Genomic DNA, 19,145 nt, shown 5'->3' with positions numbered 1-19,145 from the left:
ATGTTAAAACGGTATTTTTGAATGGGGAATTAGATGAAGAAATTTATATGGAGCAACCTGAAGAATTTGTGGCCTCGGGACAAGAAAAGAAAGTGTGTCGACTTGTTAAATCACTATATGGATTAAAGCAAGCTCCTAAAAAATGACATGAAAAATTTAACACGGTTATGATATCAAATGGTTTCAAAATTAACGAGTGTGACAAATGTGTTTATGTCAGGAACACTCCAAATGGATATGTTATGGTATGTTTATATGTAGATGACATGTTGATTATGGGTAACAATAATACCATAATTCAAACTACAAAAAGGATGCTAACAAGTAAATTTGAAATGAAGAATTTAGGTGTGGCCGATGTTATATTAAGAATTAAAATTTCTAAAATATTTGATGGTCTCATATTGTCTCAATCACACTACATTGAGAAGATTCTTGATAAATTCAAGAAATATAATATTATTCCTATGAAAACACCTATGGATGTTAGTATGCATTTTGTTTCCAATATCGGTGATAGTAAGTCTCAATTGGAATACTCTTGTATTATTGGCAGTTTAATGTATGTCATGAATTGCACTTGACCTGATATTGCCTATTCAATTATTAGGCTAAGTCAATATACAAGTAATCCAAGCACTGATAATTGGAAGACTATTGTTAGAGTTTTAGGGTATTTAAAACATACCCAAAATTTTGGATTGCACTATTCGTGATATCCAGCAGTACTTGAAAGATACTGTGATGCAAATTGAATATCAGATACTAAAGTCTCCAAATCAACAAGTGGATATGTCTTTACACTTGAGGGTGCTGCAATATCATGGAAATTTTCAAAACAGACATGTATAGCTAGATCAATAATGGAATCTGAATTCATTGCATTAGACAAAGCCGGAGAAGAAGTCGAATGGCTACGAAACTTTCTAGAAGATATTCCATGTTGGACAAAACCTGTGCCTGCTATATGTATCCATTGCGATAGTCAATCAGCAATTGGTATGGCACAAAATGCAATGTACAACGGTAAATCTCGACATATACGTTGTAGACACAATACTGTTAGACAATTACTCTCTACAGGCATTATCTCTATAGAGTATGTGAAATCAAAAGAGAATATTGCGGATTCGTTAACTAAAAGTTTAACAAGAGAGCAAGTCGAAAGTTCATCAAAGGGGATGGCATTAAAACTAATAAAATAATCAAAAGTTTCCATGGTGAAAACCCAACCTAGTTGACTGGAGATCCCAAGATCTAGGTTCAATGGGACAACCGAACTGTGAAAAATTTAGTATGCACTAGGAAGATTTTACTTCTACCCATTCCTATGATGAGTCAGTGCCCAGTTGCCGCGAAATAGGTTAAGATACGCTTTTAGTGATTTCTATATCTTGATTCGTTTAAGTGGAGTATAGCAGAATACTCTTTATGAAAATCACCTATGTGAGTGAGAAGAGGGGCCGCTTATAAGAGAATTAGGTGAAGATGAATTCTCTAAAAACCACTCATGAACTAAGAGGTGTTCAAGGCCAAAATGGACACAAACGTGAGAACCAACTGTGTTCGAAGAAAACTGTGTGACTTCTATTGTTTAGTTTTTCATAAATGACTGACTGTTCAAAGCAACTTGCTACTAATTGACTAAGAAAATTCGATAGATTTTACTAGGGAAAGTTCAAAGTCATTGATTACTTATCCCGAGTCCGAGTCCGGTTCGGTGTGTGCGGGTGGACCTTTGCACTATATTAACTTTTTGGACAAAATTTATTTAAAATTTTGGGCCAAATTGTAAATAATCAAATTCTTGGGTACATTATAGAATTTAAATTTTGGCTTATTCCGGGTGTTTTATTTTCTTTTAACAGTCGTCTGTTTACTGACCAAATAATCGACTGTTAACTAACTTAATAGACGCGACTTTTAAAAACAGCATGTCTGTTCGGATTTTGAGGTTTGTCTGAAAGGTGATGACTGTTTGAACGGCCACGAACATGTCTATAAATAAATACACACCATTTTCATTGCAAACTTTTTGTTCTTTGAATCTCATTCCCTTCTCTCTCATTCTGATATTGTCTCGAAGTAAAACACACTTCGTTGAATTTGTTGGAACTCCTGCAGATTGCAGTGCTGCTTCCGTAGGAGACGAAAATTCGTTCTATTCTGGGAAACGATTGTTGGACGCCTTTAGCACCATTGAAGGCAACAAATTTGTTTTAAGGAAATATCGTGAAGTCGGTGAGCTCGAATTACTTTTTACATCCTATTGATCAATTCTTTACATTCAGGTGATTCTGTCGGATTGGTTTCGAAGGAATAACATCAAAGTCTAGAAACAACCGACTCTCCCCTTTTTGATTCTGCATGAAAGAACCGATGGCGAGGATATTATTTATCTTTGAGAATGCACGAATTTTGGATTAATTAAAAGACATCAATATTGCTTAGCTATAAAAGCTTGGTTTAAAGGCTACCGGGTCTCAAAAGCTTGTCCCCCCGCCCCCCCTCTTTGCTTTAAATGGCATAACTGGTTCCATCTCAACCAGCATATCATTTTTTCCCTTGTTAGATTGATCCCAGCAAAAAGAAGAGATAACCACTCTGAATCTATTTGATGTGGATTTTTTGATAAATATTTTGTGAAAAGTAATTTCATTTGAGAACGTGTAGTTAAAAAATAGAAAAAATTCTGGATCTACGTGTAAAATTATTTTATTGAAAGAACGCACGGTTGAAAATGAATTTGAAAAAAAATGAGTTTTAAAGTACAAAATTGGGGCTTAATCTCGTTAACCAAAAAGAGGGACTTAATAACTTTCAACAACACTACCAAAAAAGGCAACTATAGTTGCCCAATGATTTGATAATAGGTTAAGTTCAATCCCTTTGCTTTACGCTAGAATATGCCTTTCTTTTCTATTACTTATATTGTTTCTAAATGGCATCATAACTACACAAGAAAAGACGACCCTTGCGTTGCCGCAAAAGGGGATTGCTTTCTTCCAAAAAAATGTCACTTCCACCACCAGGGCCCAACAAGCGGGGAACTCTATTCTAAGACTATGTTTCATTTTAGCAGCAACAATATAAGGTCAAATATTCTTATTCCATCTTACGCAAACCAACTCCATCACGAGAGTAGTGGTGGTGTTGTTTGTATTACAATGACGAATAAATGTACAAAAATAATGAGCAAACAAGTTCACACGCTTTCTCAGAGTTTCTATTGAAACACGTGGGCATACTTGTTTTATTTAGGGCAATTGATCCGTAGCTCAAGTACGATCCATGCACCGTTTTCCTATATCATGACGAATCAATTGATTTAAAGCATACTGACATTATTTCTTATGTCCATCTCCCGATTTTTGCCCTCAAGTGGCTACTCGGTAACCATAGCGTAACCAAAGCACCATATTTTCGTTCATAGACAATTAAAGGCGATAGTATACTCAATCAAGACAAATTAAATTTAATACGAGCTCATGAAATTTGCCCATCCACCTTGCAAATAGGTACGCCTCGTAATTCCTAAACTCGCAAACACCGCTATTGAAGAAGTTAAAACTAAAACCCTTCAAAATTCAAGACTGGTCTTTCCTTCAAATATACGATCTCCCTCTCGGCACAAATTTGTTTCCAGAAAGCCCTAAAACTCTTTACCCCTCATATACATTAATTGAATTGCAATAGAAATGACGGATGATTCGAGAGATATCGAGAAGCTTTACGAGTATGGAGAGAAACTCAACGAAGCCAAAGACAAATCTCAAGTCAGTAATTTTTTTTTGTCTGATTCAGGAGTTTCTGCGCTTTTTAGAAGTTTTTTTTTTCTTTTTCTTTTTTATGACGTGTTCGATTTTGGGAGCAGAATAAGGGGGATTATGAGGGAATAATTGCGGCTGCAAATGGCAGCGTGAAGGCGAAGCAATTGGCTGCGCAGCTGATACCAAGGTTTTTCAAGTACTTCCCTGAGCTCTCGGAGCAAGCTCTCGACCAACATTTGTATCTGTGCGAGGATGAGGAACTTGGGGTTAGGAATCTATTCTCCATTTAATGCGTTTTATTTGTGTATTTCTTGATACTCTAATATGAAATTTACATAAGAGGAATTCTTTTACTAAATTGGCCTGCTATTTACTATTTGGATTTCGGGGTATTGGTTTATGTTCGACTTATTACGTGTTTAGTTTATTTACCAAGAGTAATTTATATGTAGAATAGATTGAAGTTATTATCTGATACAAGTGAGCAGAAAATGAGTTTGGGTCTTCATTATGTTATCTTTCACGAATTTTTTGTTTTTAAATTTTTTATTTACTTCCATAAAGGTGAAAGCTGGAAGGTTCAATAGTTCCATTATTATGTATTATGACATATCCGTTCCTACTGAATCGGGTGTCAGACATGATTCCTTCCCTTAACCTGTAAAATATTCTATTTTTTCTCTTTTAGAGCTCTTGGTATCAAAACTCTTCCTTTCTGAGCACATCTACTCCACCATTGGGTTGTGCTATGGGCTAGCGCGCCCCGAGACAAGCTAACCATAGTAAGACCTAATGCTTTAGCAATTGCGCAGAAGAAGAGTGGAAAATGAACGGAGAAGTTTGTGAATGAAAATGGCTTATGTTTAAAAAGAATGATGATATGCTTGCCGGGATGGAACTGGGGACTAATAATTGAAATTATAAAAATGTTTCATTCAATTTTGAATTGAATTGTTTATTGCAGGTTCAATTTTATAAACCTAATGCCGTGCTTTCAAACATGCCATGAGTGTGCTGGATTTTTTTTATTTTTTATTATTTATTTATTTTTTTCTCATTTTGGTTTTGAATGTAATCTACAATATTGCTTGCCCTTGTTTATTTCGCATTAGCTAGAGAGATGGAGAGGAGTTTCCTGCATAAGTTTAATGTTAAGCATGCTGCATCTGATTTAATGGGCTGTAAATAGTAAATCATATAGCCTTTCTTTACTGCCTCAAGCATTTATTTTATGACCATAAATTAAACAAGCACCCTAAAAGCAGAGCCATTTACTGTATGGCCTTTCTTCTAGCAATCCCCTAGTTGATATATCACAGAATGTAATAGAGTTCTCTTTGTATTCAAAAGAAGTTGATTAGCCAATATAATTTTGGGTGATGTACATGTTGGTTGACAGCTTGGGCTCTGCTTTCAAAATGCGGGTTGATGCATGTTCACATATATAGTGATGATAAATTAATCCATAGTAGGGAAGTCTACTAACTGTTTGTTTATGGTTAAAGGTGCGAGTACAAGCTATACGTGGACTTCCTCTTTTTTGCAAGGATACTCCAGAACATCTGGCTAAAATAGTTGACATCCTTGGTCAGCTCCTTGTAGCGGGTAATTTAGATTTTGATATCTGCATTTTGATTTGTAATAATTGAAGTTACTTGATTAGATAAAAATAACATCCTTTGTGATTTTAGGAGATAACGTGGAGCGTGACGCGGTGCATAAAGCCCTTATATCTTTATTGCGGCAGGATGTTAAAAGTAAGTTCCAGTGGTTGTAGCAAAGTTTTTTCATGCCACCTATTTTTTTTTTTTTTTCCTTTTTTATGGGAGCATCAGTGAAGGCTTCTGCTTTCCAAACTTCAACGTACTTCACAATTTTCTAAATTTGGTAGGTTTAGAAAATATTCTAGACTTAGGTTTTGCCCCCAAATTTTTACCAATACGAAATCTGGATCAACACACTTGTTTATATGTTATGGAACAAGATTTAAACATACTGCTTAATGTTTTTAACATTTTGCAACATCAAATGTAAGAATTTTCTGTCTAGCTATACTTGAAAAGGAAACAGGATCCTTACATGGATTTTTTTTTACTTCAGTGTATAATGGTCTTATGATGTTAAAGTTTATTGGTTTTTGAAAATGATGCGATAATTTGAATGCTAAGGTTTGAATAATTAGTGGTGTTCAGAAAATTGGCTTGATTAGTAGATAGATGTCATGGAATATAGAGAGCAAGATTATGTATGGGTTGTTTAGCATTCTATTAAGGATTATGCTGTTAAATAAAAAAGTCTCTTTCGTAATAAGAATAGCAAGCTTGTTTGGGACTTTATTCCAAGATGTATTGTTTGGTGTGTGTGGAGGGAGAAAAATAACCGTTGTTTTCATGATCATACATGGACAATAGAGCAGATTAAAGAATTATTTTATTTGACACTGTATACTTGGTTTAATGTTGCGACTTCTACTCGTATATACGGGTTGTCCAATTTTATGTTGTTTCTGTCTTGTATAAATTGATAATACAATTTCTGTGTATCATCCATGATTAATAAAATATTAGATTACCTATCAAAAAAAATAAAAATAAAAAAGTTTCTTGAGTGCTCCAAAAAGTTGTGGGATTTTAGAGAACTCATTTCTCATTTGATTGAAAGGAAAATAGTTTGATATGTATTCTCAGTATCATTTATAAAGAGGAAAGTGTACTTTTTTTTTAAATGAAGTAGAAAGACTTGTATGTCTTCTATATGGAAATATCGACCGTAAACATAACACTTGTGTCAATCCAGCTAGTTGCATAATCTAAATTGAGAACAATGGTGTAAGGCCATTTGATCACTCTGGAACCGAAATAAAAATACCAAAATGCATCTATATCGTAGTTCGTGATATGGGTTTGTATAATGCCCATACTGCACTTCTGTGGAATTCTTATTGTAGAAAACCTGCTATCATTTTATTTTCATTGAACTATTGCAGACCGTTCCTATATAGACTAAGTACTGCATTACGCATTGGGTTTGTGCATATGTTTGTAGACTGAAGCTGTTCAGTATGTTTGCTGCAGCTTCCTTAACAGCTTTATTTAAGCACATTGGAAGCACTGATGATCGAACTGCTGATGATGTTAGCACTTGGGAGACGATTCGTGAAAAGGTTCTCTGTTTTATTAGAGACAAGGTAAAGGGATGCTTAATCTTTATGATATTTTTTCATTGCAAAGAGCTCTTATGGCATGCATGAATTGTGAATGAGGACATTTTGCAGGTGTTTCCTCTTAAGGGAGAGCTACTAAAGCCACAGGACGAAATGGAGAGGCATTTAACTAATTTGATAAAGCAGGTATATCATGTTTAATATGGAGAATCGTAGTTCTAATGTTCTTTCTCTTTAATGGCTCATTCGTTTTGCCTAGTTGACTATCACTTTTCTTTATATATACATTTCTGATCTAAAAGCTCAACACTTGTTGAGTGACAGCTTGATGGCTCCCTCATTTTCCTGTTGCAGAATTTGCAAGATGTGACAGCAGTTGAATTTAAAATGTTTATCGACTTTTTAAAGAGCTTGAACTTATTTGGACAGAAGGCTCCTGTGGAACGTGTTGAAGAACTTGTTGAGATCATTGAAGGCCAGGCTGATCTTGATGCTCAGTTTGACGTATGTTCCTTTTCCAGTATGTTACTAGTGGGCATTTATTTGCCTTTTGTTATCTGTTTAGTTACTGCTGCTTTTGTAGACTTTTATTTTTACCTCCCATTTTCTCAAAGATAATTCTAGTTTTCAAGTTCAAGTATTCTTGCTTCATTACTGTTTAATTGCCCTAGCACGTATATTTTGCTGATCTTGCTTTGCAGAGTGAATTGTTATCACCTTTTTTCCAATTAAAATTTTAGTGAAATGTATTTGCTTTGAAATGTCTTATGTTTATTTTTTTCCTGGTGGGGGTACACTTTGATGTAATTTTATGAACCATTTCAAAGGTCAATTCAATTTTGGCTGAACGACTGGCCTCCAATTTTGTTATACCCTTCCTTAAAGAACACTGGTTCTTTTTGTAACAGCAGCAACTAGTTAGACCTACTCTACAAAATTTGGAGTTGACTTCACGCATCTTTTTTCACCACTATGTTGAATCATGCTTGCATCATCAAAGATCTACTAAGATTAGCCTTCTGCAATGACTATAGCTCTAAATTCTCTCTGTCTCTGTCTCTTTCTCTCTCTCACACACACACATTTGATTTGTACTGTGACATTGCTGTCTGAATTGAATTAACACCAATTTTGAGAATCTCTGTCGCACGAACACTCTAACTAGGGTAGTGTGTCCGTGTCCGACACGAGTCGAACACGTGTCGATACCGACACTTTTCGGACCTTTTACAATAATCATTTTTCTTTCTTACTATAGCTATTATATATTTTTAACTCAAAACTATTAGTAAATAACAAATAAGTATTTATATTTAAAAGATTTCAACAAGAAAAATCAATAATAAGTATAAAAATAAATTTATACCATATAAATGAAGAATTTTAAAGAATTTTATTAAAATGTCGATTACGTGTTGTGTCGTTACTTTTTTGAAAAATCACGAGTCGACGTATCTGACACGTATTGTGTCGGACACACGTGTCTGTATCGATTCATCATAGTTGAGAATGATTGAGTTGCATAAATAGCAATTTGTCAATGAAGCATATTTTGCTTCTTCTTGTGATGTTGCTGCTTCATATTGAAAAATTCATATTGCGGTTTTCTGATGAATGTTAAATCTCTTTCCCCTTCAGCTTCCTGAAGAGCAAAAATTAGACCTGCTTAAGAACCTTGCAGAATGTTCACTTTATGCAAGACCACAGGACGCAAGACAGATTCTTCCGTCAATTGTTCAACTTTTAAAGGTATTTCTTTGGAAGGAGATGGAAATGATGCTGTTTTCCATTTTACCTGCATATTATTAATTGTAATTCCTTCTCTGCTGATCCTTTTTCTTCAGTTATTGTATTAATCTATTCAAACATTCTATTATTGGGATAAATCAAACTGATAAACCTCTCTCTTCACAGCATGATTCTTCTTGCTTTTACTGGTTTTGATTTTATTTCTTCTATATTGCCTTCCATCTTGTTAATTTGTATATGTGAATCATTTTGTTCTTCAAACATATGATTTCTTTGCTTTCCTTGACTGCATTCATCTCTCTCTCTCTCTCACTCACACACAACCAAAAAAAAAATACGCACAACACTGTAGAGAACCTTTTTGCTCATACAAAATAATGCCACTCGGACATTTCTATTTACAGAACATGCTCATATTTTATCCTCTCTTATTCTTTAACTGGGCATTAATGTTTGGATATAATTTTTGGTAATGAATGAAAAAATCATTTCAAATTTACAGTATTCTTGTTCCATATGTAATGCTGTCAAAACTTCCTAACTAAGTCAACACAGCTCATTGATCTTGCGCTATACCAGCATGTCCCATGGTGACTACTGATGATTTGCACTCCTACATGGTGGCTATGAATTACTTAAATCTACAATTGGACTCTTGATTATACCATGTGTTATGATCTTTAGATTGATCTACGGAATTCTCTCACAAAACTCCCTTTCTGGCTTTTATCTAACAGAAATATATGGTTAGAAGGAAGCTTGAAGAGATAAACTTCGCATTTGTTGAGTGTCTGCTGTATTCTTTCCACCATTTAGCTCACAAGGTAAATGTGATATAAATTTTACCTGTCAGTATATTCTTGATGTGCTTCGAAGTTGACTTGGGATCTCTATGATTTATTTAGACTCCAAATGCCACAAATAGCCTGTGTGGCTACAAGATTGTCACAGGTCAGCCTTCAGACAGACTTGGAGAAGATTTTTCCGATTTATACAAGGACTTTACAGAGAGGTACTCTATGCACCAATTCCATAGTTGTATTTTGTGAATTTGACCCAGCTCTGGTGTGTAGGACAAATACGGTAAAAGACTGTTGAGGCTTAGAGAGAATTGCCGGGCTTTGTTGGATTAAAGTTATAGCATAGAAATGAGAAGAACATAATTGTTTTCAGCCACCTATGGACTCCTGGAACCCTTAGGCGTAATAGTTGGGTCTGGGCACCACAATACACCAGTCTTAGATATTGTGGAATTATAGGATATCGGCTGTAGCCTTAAATATTAGTTTTGACTAGTCATCATTCTACGCAATGATAAGTGGTAAATTATGTTTTCTGCGCTCAAGCTTTTCATCCTCAAATTCTGCTTTACATTGGTGTTCAGATTTCTGTGGTCGTGGTTATATTTATTAGATCAAGTTGGAACAGAGTTTTTTCTTGTTCCCTGGCTTATTTGCTTAACTCTTAGTTCCCGAGGCATGCATTTTCTATAATCAGGTGAAAATAGTTATGAGCATAGCAAAAATAACAAAATGGTTGGTTTCTTTTACTTTCTTCCCCCATTTTTCCTACTGTCGTTTTTAAAGGAACTTTAACCTTGAACTTGACTTGGATCTACGATGAAACAGATTGAGCACTATGGAGGATTTAGCAAAGGCTATGAATAAGAAACTGACCCAAGGGATGGCTGAGCACAACAAAGCTATGGCAGCTGCTAAAACAGAAGAAGAAAAAAATGTCATTGTGGGTTCCCTTCCTAGTACTATTTTTGCCATCTCATAACAACTTTCCTGTGTCATATTATTAGGCAGAATGGACGTTGATTTGTCCATCTGCTTGCATTGATCTCACTTTTTATATTTTTCCTTAACCTGTAGAAGAAGCAGAAGCAGAATGCTACAACTGGTCTTCGAACCTGCAACAACATACTGGCCATGGCTCAGGTGAATTCTTTTGCTAATGGCTCAAAATTATTCGTAATGCATTATAGAAAAATATGTTTCTATGCTAGACTATATTTTATTGGTTTTTTTAAGTTCAAAGATTTTGTTTCATTTATATTGTTATTTTATTTAGAGTATGAATGAAATAATGAAGAAATTTATCTTTTCAAGTCTTATCAAATCTTCTTTGTTCTTGCATCTGCTATTCAGCCATTGCATGCAAAAACGCCATCATTTATTGGGGATCAGAAAATTAGCTTGTCATGGAAAGAAGTAACTAAATCGTCAACTCCATCAAGCACCACTGCTGCAGGGTAACTGAGACAAAGCACCTTCTGAAGTTTCCATTGCTACTATTCAGGTTTCTGTGTTAACATTCTCGGTTTGCCTTTGCAGTCAAAAACGAAGTGCTGCTACTAATTTATCTGGCGCCAATGCATCCAAAAGGGGTAGGGGAATGGGAGGTGTACAAAACCAACTTCTTAACAAGGCATTTGAAGGTTTAAATGGTGGCCGAGGTGGTGGAAGGGGTGGTGGAAGAACTGGTGGGAGAGGTGGCGGATGGTGGGGTCGTGGTAGAGGAAGGAGTTATCGCTAAAACTGGTCTCGTTTACTGTATAATTCGCAGAATATACTGATGCACATGAGATTGTTGTAACTTTTAAGTTTATTTTCTCACCTAGTACTGTTCATTCGTAACTTGCATTCGATCAGTTCTCAGTTCTAACTAGCTCTCTCATTAGATATTATTTTTCTTGGAAAGCCTTTTCATTTAAAGAAATTTTACAAATTTATGGAGTTTGCTTCTATTTTTCTTAATATTTTTTTCCCATGGAATGATGGATGGGTGGGATCGTGGTCGTCCCTTTTTGGGGAATTTAATCATATCACTAAATGGAAAAAAAAAAAAAAAAAAAAAACAAGTGGGGTCTCCTTGTCTTGTCCCACCTCCAATAATGCCACTTTTTTCTTCCAATTAGGTTAAGCCCCTATCTAGCTGGGATTAAAATTAAAATTTTTAGTAAATTTCGGTAAAAGTTAATGAAATGTATGATTGAAGAGTTATAGGTTTTATGAAATATGTGGTTAAAATTAATTTTTGACTTTGATTTAGATTAAAATTTTAATTTTAAACCAGATATGAATTAAGTAGACTTTCACGCTATAGCCAATCTTGCACGGATGCTAGATTATTAGGGGATTGTAATTGACATTAGAAATGTTGTAACTATGATTGAAGAGCGAGAGTACTTTTGAAGGAATTAGGTTAGAATCCTTGTAGGGAGTACCTTCGATCAAGAGCCGACTTTTTTCGAGTTAATTGTTCCAATGGTCATTGAACTTAGGCCTATGTCTTTGATTGGCCATTGAAGTTTAAAATGTTGAGTTTTGGCTACTGAAATTTGAAAAATGTAAAGTTTTGGTTACTGAAATTAGGTTCATTTCTGTGATTGGTCACTGATGTTTAAAATGTCAAGTTTTGATCATTGAACTTAGGTTAATGTCTTCGATTGCTTACTGAACTTAGATCCATGTCTTAGAATGCTCATTGAAATTTAAAATGTCGAATTTTGATCATTGAACTTTGGAATATGTCATACGTTACTTACTAGCATAACTGTTAACTTTTGAAAAATATCGAATTTACATTGAATAATGTATAACATTATTCAAAGTTCAGTGAATAATGTACAATATTTTTCAAGATTCAGTAAATAATGTACAACATTTTTCAAAGTTCAGTGGTCAAAACTCGACATTTTAAATTTCAGTGAGCAATCAAAGACATGGACCTAAGTTTATTGACCAAAACTCTACATTTTACAAAGTTCAGTGGCCAAAACTCAACATTTTAAACTCTAGTGGCCAATCAAAGACATAAACTTAAGTTTAGTGACCAAAACTCGACATTTTAAAGTTTAGTGGCCAATTAAAGATATGGACCTAAATTCAGTGACCATTGTAACAATTAACTCACTTTTTCCTCCATTACACATGAATGCATCTTTGGCGCCATATGTTACCCATAATTGCATATCGATCAAAGATACTTTGTATAATCAAATGAGTGATACAAATCTTTTTAACTTCACATTTGCTTTAGGCTCGAAAGCATGTTTACGCAACTCAACAAATATTTGGTATTCGTAACTGTTTAATGTAGATTTAAACATTTTTAAAAAGAATGTTATTTATCTAGAGTGATGATGATTACTAGTTTATATGATTGTGGAATTATTGTCAAATAGATTCATGATGAACACTAATAATGACAAATAGCTCAAGTCGACAAGCCATTTTGCAAATGAAAACAATAATAAATGTAATTGGGATATCTTCGTGATGACACAAGACTTTGAACTTTTCACTAATCATTATTAGTGTCTTTTAACTACTTAGATAACTAACAAAATAAAACATAAATGGTACGTACTGGTTATGAATCATAGAAGCTACCAAGAAAGAAGCCTATCTATGATGTGGAGTTAAGCCCCATGTATGGGGAATTTTGTCAGGGAGACAAGTGGGGTCTGAGCATTGGTTGGGATGAAATTGTTTTTTGTTTGAGGTTCAATGAATGCGTGCTACCTATCTCTATATTACATTCTGACAATTCTTCTTGTACATATACACCTTAATGCATTACGTTAATCTTGTTTATTCATGTCCAGTCTATAAGCTTTCTATTGTTTTGGTTCTGAAAAATGATTCTTTACAGACTTGATGAATTGATTGTAAAGAAAGTACGTCACAATCGACTTGATCAAGAACGCGTCTGGCCTGAAAAAAATTTCTAGCACACTCAAAGTATAGGTACTTGATACTTTCTGTCCTGATTTATAAACATGTCAATATCAATTAAGGGTGTGTTTGATAGCCTCACATTTTCCATGGATTTTCCAACTTTTGTAGTGTTTGATATGTGAAATTTTCCATGGAAAACGAATTCCACCTTTCTTGTTCACATTAGCATTTTCCATCAAATCCTTAAATTGGAATTATTCCAATTCTTGCTATTTGGCAGTGAAAACAAATTCTAAGAATTATTGTAAATAAATATTTCTCTTTAATTGACAATTTTCATGTAAAATAAAGTCAAACGAATACCAAAAGATAAATGATTTTTTTTTTTGGCAATGGAAACAAATTTCATCCCCAATACCAATAAATTCTTTTTTTATTGACAATTTTCATGCAAAATAAAGTCAAACGAACACTAAAAAATACTTTTATTTCAACATTTTCTAAGTGAAAATTTATACCAATCAAACATAATTATTTACAATTCCTAGGAAAACAATTTCTAAGCAATTTAATTCTTTGAAATTTATTTTCTTTCCACCCAAATTCTATATTTGCAGTCAAATGGACCATAAATGGTGATTGAAAGTACTAAGTTCTATACTAGAAATTTTCTCACCCCGACACAAAAACGAAGAAAAAGGTCGGCGATGATCAATGATCCTTCAAAGGATATGTTCATCTTAATGGTGAATAATGAACTAGTACACATTAACTCTAATGGATGTAATGCACGGGATCTAACCCTAAAAAAAATGAATCTTTGATTCCCCAGTTATTAAACTACTGTTACTTTCTCAATGAAAACGTTGGATTTAGATGACCCCTCTTCTCGAACAGCTGTAGCTAGCTGTCCTGATCATCCATCCAATGAGACCCACCACGCCCACCCCACCCGCTTCCCTTCAAAACTCCTGGGCCTTAAAAATAAGAACACTGCCCTTCAATCTTGATGATACCATACACACACTTAATTCAATTTTTGTCTAAGAAATTCATCGTTCAAGATTTTCTTGATTTTGATATCTAAGGTTGGTTTAGGTATAATTGAGTTAGTTATAGTTTGTTCGTTCAAGAATGAGATCAAGGCCTAGCTCAAGAAGTAAGTATCAAGTTTGATCTGAGTTCGAGTCTTGTTTAGCGTATCCAATGAAAAAAAATTTATTTCAAAATGTAAAGGGTTTTGAGATGCTATTTTCTAATTTTGACTAATAAAGGTAACTGTTTCAAAATGTAAAGGATTTTGAACATATTTACATATGTGGAAAAAGATTGTAGGGTGAAATTCGGAAAAAAAAAAAAAAGAAAAAAAAAAGGAAAAAAAAGGTTAGTTCAAGAAGATTTGAGGGTTGTTATTGCATGGAGCAATTACCACCAAAAGTCTCATCCATGGCACACAATTGGCCTTCATTTTCATTTTAAATGATGCCACTTCATACTCAGCAAAATTCATGGGTTGATGAATTCCTCGACTACTACGCGATGCGGTGGAGAATGCACCAGAGGACGACGAGTGACCCTGTCACGTTTGTGGAAGTGCTGCCATTCATCAAAGAGTTGGGTAATAATAATTGTTTTGAGAGAATGGATGATGAGCAGTTGAGAGACATGTTTTCCGATTATATGGCGGATACGGGGCCAATGACGAGGTCATCGACTAATCCTTTGTCGCCATCTGAGCAAAATGGTGAAAACATTGAGAAAAAAACGGTGGCAGAGGTAGACGTGGGGTGGAGGTGGAGGTGGAGGCGGAGTGTTAAGATTTGAGGTCCATCTTATAAAGATCAACCTTGTTAAGAGTAGTGGCCTAAAATCTATTTAAGTTGATCAATATTTCAGTATTTAATTGCCCCCGTAAGATCGTGGCTCTTTTTGAGCAAACTAATCTTAAAATCCGTGTGTTCATTTTTCAGACTAATAATCGGATCGAATCTCTCGTTGGAATTTAATGGACTCTAATACCATATTAAGATTTGGAGTCCATCTTAATAAGGTCAACCTTGTTAAGATGAGTGACCCAAAATCTATTTAAATTGGTCAAGATTTCGGTATTTAACTGATGTGGGATTTATTCCCTTAACATACCCCTACAAGATGGTAGCTCTTTTTTAGCAAATTAATCTTGAAATCTGTGTGCTCATTTTTTAGGCTTAATCGGATCGAATAACTCGTTGGAACTTATTGGGCTCTGATACCATGTTAAGATTTGAAATCCATCTTAATAATGTCAACTTTATTAAGATGAACCCTAAGTCTTAACATGGTATCAAAGACAATCCATGAATTTCAAGATTGGTGTGATCAAGTGAGCCACCATCTTGAGGGGGCCTGTTAAGTCATTATATCCCACATCAAATGATGATGAAAATAAATATCAATTTATAAAGGATTAAACTTTTTCACTTAATAAGGTTGACCTTATTACGATGAACCCCAAACTTTAACATGGTATCAAAGCCACCCATGAATTTCAAGATTAGTCTGCTTAAATGAGCCACCATCTTGAGGGGACCTATTAAGAGATGTGTTATCTCACATCGGTTTAATATCGAAATAAATATCAATTTATAAAGATCTTGGACTTCTTCACTTAATAAGGTTGACCTTATTAAGATGGACCTCAATTCTTAACAAATGAGCATACAGATTTCAAGATTAATCTGCTCAAAAAGAGCTACCATCTTGCGGGGCATGTTAAGGAAATAAATTTCACATTGGTTAAATACCGAAATATTAACCAACTTAAATAGAATTTGGGCCACTCCTCTTAACAAGGTTGACCTTATTAAGATGGACTTCAAATCTTAACATGGTATCAGAGTCCATTAAATTCCAATGAGCTATTCGATCCGATTAAGTCTAAAAAATGAGCACACGAATTTCAAGATTGGTCTGATCAAAAAGAGCCACCATTTTGCGGGGGCGTGTTAAGGGAATAGATCTCACATCGATTAAATACCGAAATATTGATCAACTTAAATAGATCTTGGACCACTCCTCTTAATAAGGGTAACATTTTAAGATGGAATTTCAAGTCTTAAAACGGAGTGCCACCGTGTGCAGCCAAAGAATGAGCCTGGTGAGGTGAATAGTTCGTGCAAATCATTAGTGGAAACGCAACCTCCTGCCAAATCTTTTGATGGTGCTTCTGGGGATACCATTGCTGATCCAAAGAGGATCAAAAGGTAAAATTGTTATCTGTAATATATTTTGCAGATTGCTCAAACTTTCGTACTCCCTCTATCCCAATTATATAGATTTGTAGTAAATCATTCTTGAAATTAGTAAATAATTTGAATTATTTAATTTGAAAAAGAAAAAATGAGAGTTGTTCTCTGTTTCCAAAAAATGGGAAATGTGTGTTTTTTGGATGATTTCATGAAGTTGACATATTAAATGTGGAAAATTGAATAAAGATATATTAGTAAAGGAACAAAACAAAATATTTTAAATTAGGAAACAATCTTATATATTTGAGACAAGAAAAAAATGAAACTCAACTATATAATTGAGACGGAGGAATATTATGGTTGAGGAAAATTTACCAAAAACTACATTTTCTACTCTTGGAATTGAGGATGTTTTTGGTCTGTCCAATGTGTCAATTTCTCTCTCTTAATTTTGGCATAACTCAATCCAACATTATTACTTTAATGCAAATGCAGAAATTTATTTTATTTTTTCCTAATTTATTCATGTTAATTACTAGAAATTTAGCCAATCGTCAATCAGATCAAAGATCAAGAGTGAGGAAATTACAATACATTTCTGAGCTTGAAAAAAGTGTAACAACGTTGCAGGTATGCATGCTTTTCTTTAATTTATATTCGTACTCGACAATATTAAAAAATAAAAATAAGTTAAAAATGATTTATAATCGTACTCTATACTTTATTTCACTTTTGTGCAGTGCTAATTATTGAATTAATGCAGAGTGAAGTATTATCTTTGTCACCCAGTGTTGCATTCTTGGATCATCAAAGGCAGCTTCTCAATGTTGATAATAGTGCTCTTAAGTAGTGGATTGCAGCATTGACTCAAGATAAAATTTTCAAAGATGGTATGGGCTATAACTGCGAATTAATTATTGTAGAAATTTATTTATTTGTTGTTCAAAATCAAGAAAAAAAATGGCTTAACCATGCAACCGCATGGATTAAGCCCATGCGGTCGCATGAGGCCCTCTCGAGAATGGGAGGACTGCCTATAGCCCATGCGGTTGCATGATTATCAAAAAACAAACTGTTAGTTTTTTGACCCTTTTTTAATTCAAATTTGGTTACTTTTCACTTGTTTCTTGCACCGTTTCATGGGAGGCCTATAAATAGGTGATCCAAGTTCAAGAAAATTCATTGAGTTCCATTGAAATTTATCTCCAAATTATACTTTCAATATTGAGAAAATTTATCACATAATCTTTCCATTTTTCACTTGTTCATTATGAAGATACACCTTTGCTTTTTGGTGTTTTTCTTATCAATGCTCGTTTAATCCTACAAACTATTTGCCAGAAATCCTTAAAAAGCATTGGAAATGAGGCAAATAACATTTGAGGACAGCGAGATTAATTTCGTGTTCTAGTCTTCGTTGATATACTTCTATAATTTTCTTCTCCATTGCCATTAATTTCTCAACAATTATTACTTTTCTTTTCTTGTTTTTTTTGCAAATTGGATTCCGACAGATTATGAAATTTCTGATAATTAAAGGTTATGTGTTTTTCAAGTCATGGTGAAATACATAACATTTACTTGCTCTAATCTCATGTTGATCCATCTTATTTATAGAGAAGAAATGTACAATTCTGATGAATTGAATGTTGAACATCTTTGTTTTCACATGTAATTTCAATGTTCTTACACTTTTGGTGCTCAATATTTCTGTCTTAATTAGGGAAAAAATATCCTATATAGTGACAATTGATATATTTTGAAATTACTTAACTTGGACATAAAGAAATCACCGGCAAGTTAGGCTAGCTTAAAAGTTACTTAAACTTATTCTTCCCTTCAAACATGTCTGTAAATGTTACTTTTTTTCTTACAAATCATTTTGATATTAATTCCTCATTGAATAGTGCTTTTATCCCCACTCTAATTCATCATCGGCCCTGTGTGGCAACCGGGATGATAAGTAGTTTTATACAGTTTTATACTTACTTTCTACTTTAACCTAAAAAACTGAATATATTAATGACAAACCATCAGGAAGCATTGAAGAAGGAGATTGAAATATTGAGAAAAATATATCATGAGCAAAACATAAAGAAGATAGGAGATAAAGCCACCGCGGAAGCACCACCACAGCCACCTTCTAACCTGCATGTTCTATAAGATCACGTGATGTGTCTATCTTTCTTTCTAATCTAACATGTTCTGTTCCATGATTTAATAGTATTGCCACTTGAGTTGGGTAGGGTTTCATTCTCAGGAAATGATATCAAGAAAGGTAAAAGGAGAAATAAGAACTTTTGGCTCCATGCTGCCTGTTTAGAATTTGTTACATTCACTGTTTGTTTTGTATTTAGGTTTAAGAAAGTAAATGTTGGAGGCTTATAATTGGATTATGTAATTATGAGATTTTTGTGTTGGGATGTATGCTGTCAGGATAACTTTTAATTGTATTTATTGTCTCATTGGTTTAACCTATCTTGTATTCTTGAGTATTTTGGTTACAAGTTGCTGTATATACATGCAAGTCTTTTGATTTGTTCTTAAA

At 34.0% G+C, this 19,145-nt stretch overlaps 1 protein-coding gene and 1 pseudogene across 1 annotated transcript; both read left to right on the top strand.

Moving 5' to 3' along the window:
• Positions 1-3,687: 3,687 nt before the first annotated feature.
• On the top strand, positions 3,688-11,419 carry LOC111395042 (apoptosis inhibitor 5-like protein API5). Its single transcript, XM_023021065.1, has 14 exons — positions 3,688-3,776; positions 3,875-4,036; positions 5,276-5,375; positions 5,462-5,527; positions 6,845-6,957; positions 7,045-7,119; positions 7,288-7,545; positions 8,548-8,682; positions 9,420-9,506; positions 9,588-9,694; positions 10,311-10,425; positions 10,560-10,625; positions 10,836-10,939; positions 11,022-11,419. Exons 1-14 carry the CDS (start codon positions 3,699-3,701, stop codon positions 11,221-11,223), a joined length of 1,668 nt encoding a protein of 555 aa, XP_022876833.1. The 5' UTR covers positions 3,688-3,698; the 3' UTR covers positions 11,224-11,419.
• Positions 11,420-14,852: 3,433 nt separating this feature from the next.
• Positions 14,853-19,026, top strand: LOC111395041 (annotated as a pseudogene).
• Positions 19,027-19,145: the final 119 nt, after the last annotated feature.

The sequence above is a fragment of the Olea europaea genome, chromosome 6 (genome assembly GCF_002742605.1).
Source record: "Olea europaea var. sylvestris chromosome 6, O_europaea_v1, whole genome shotgun sequence".
Classification (NCBI taxonomy): domain Eukaryota; kingdom Viridiplantae; phylum Streptophyta; class Magnoliopsida; order Lamiales; family Oleaceae; genus Olea; species Olea europaea.
The sequence above is the reverse complement of the archived record's forward strand: the minus strand, read 5'-3'. Positions and strand labels throughout refer to the sequence as shown.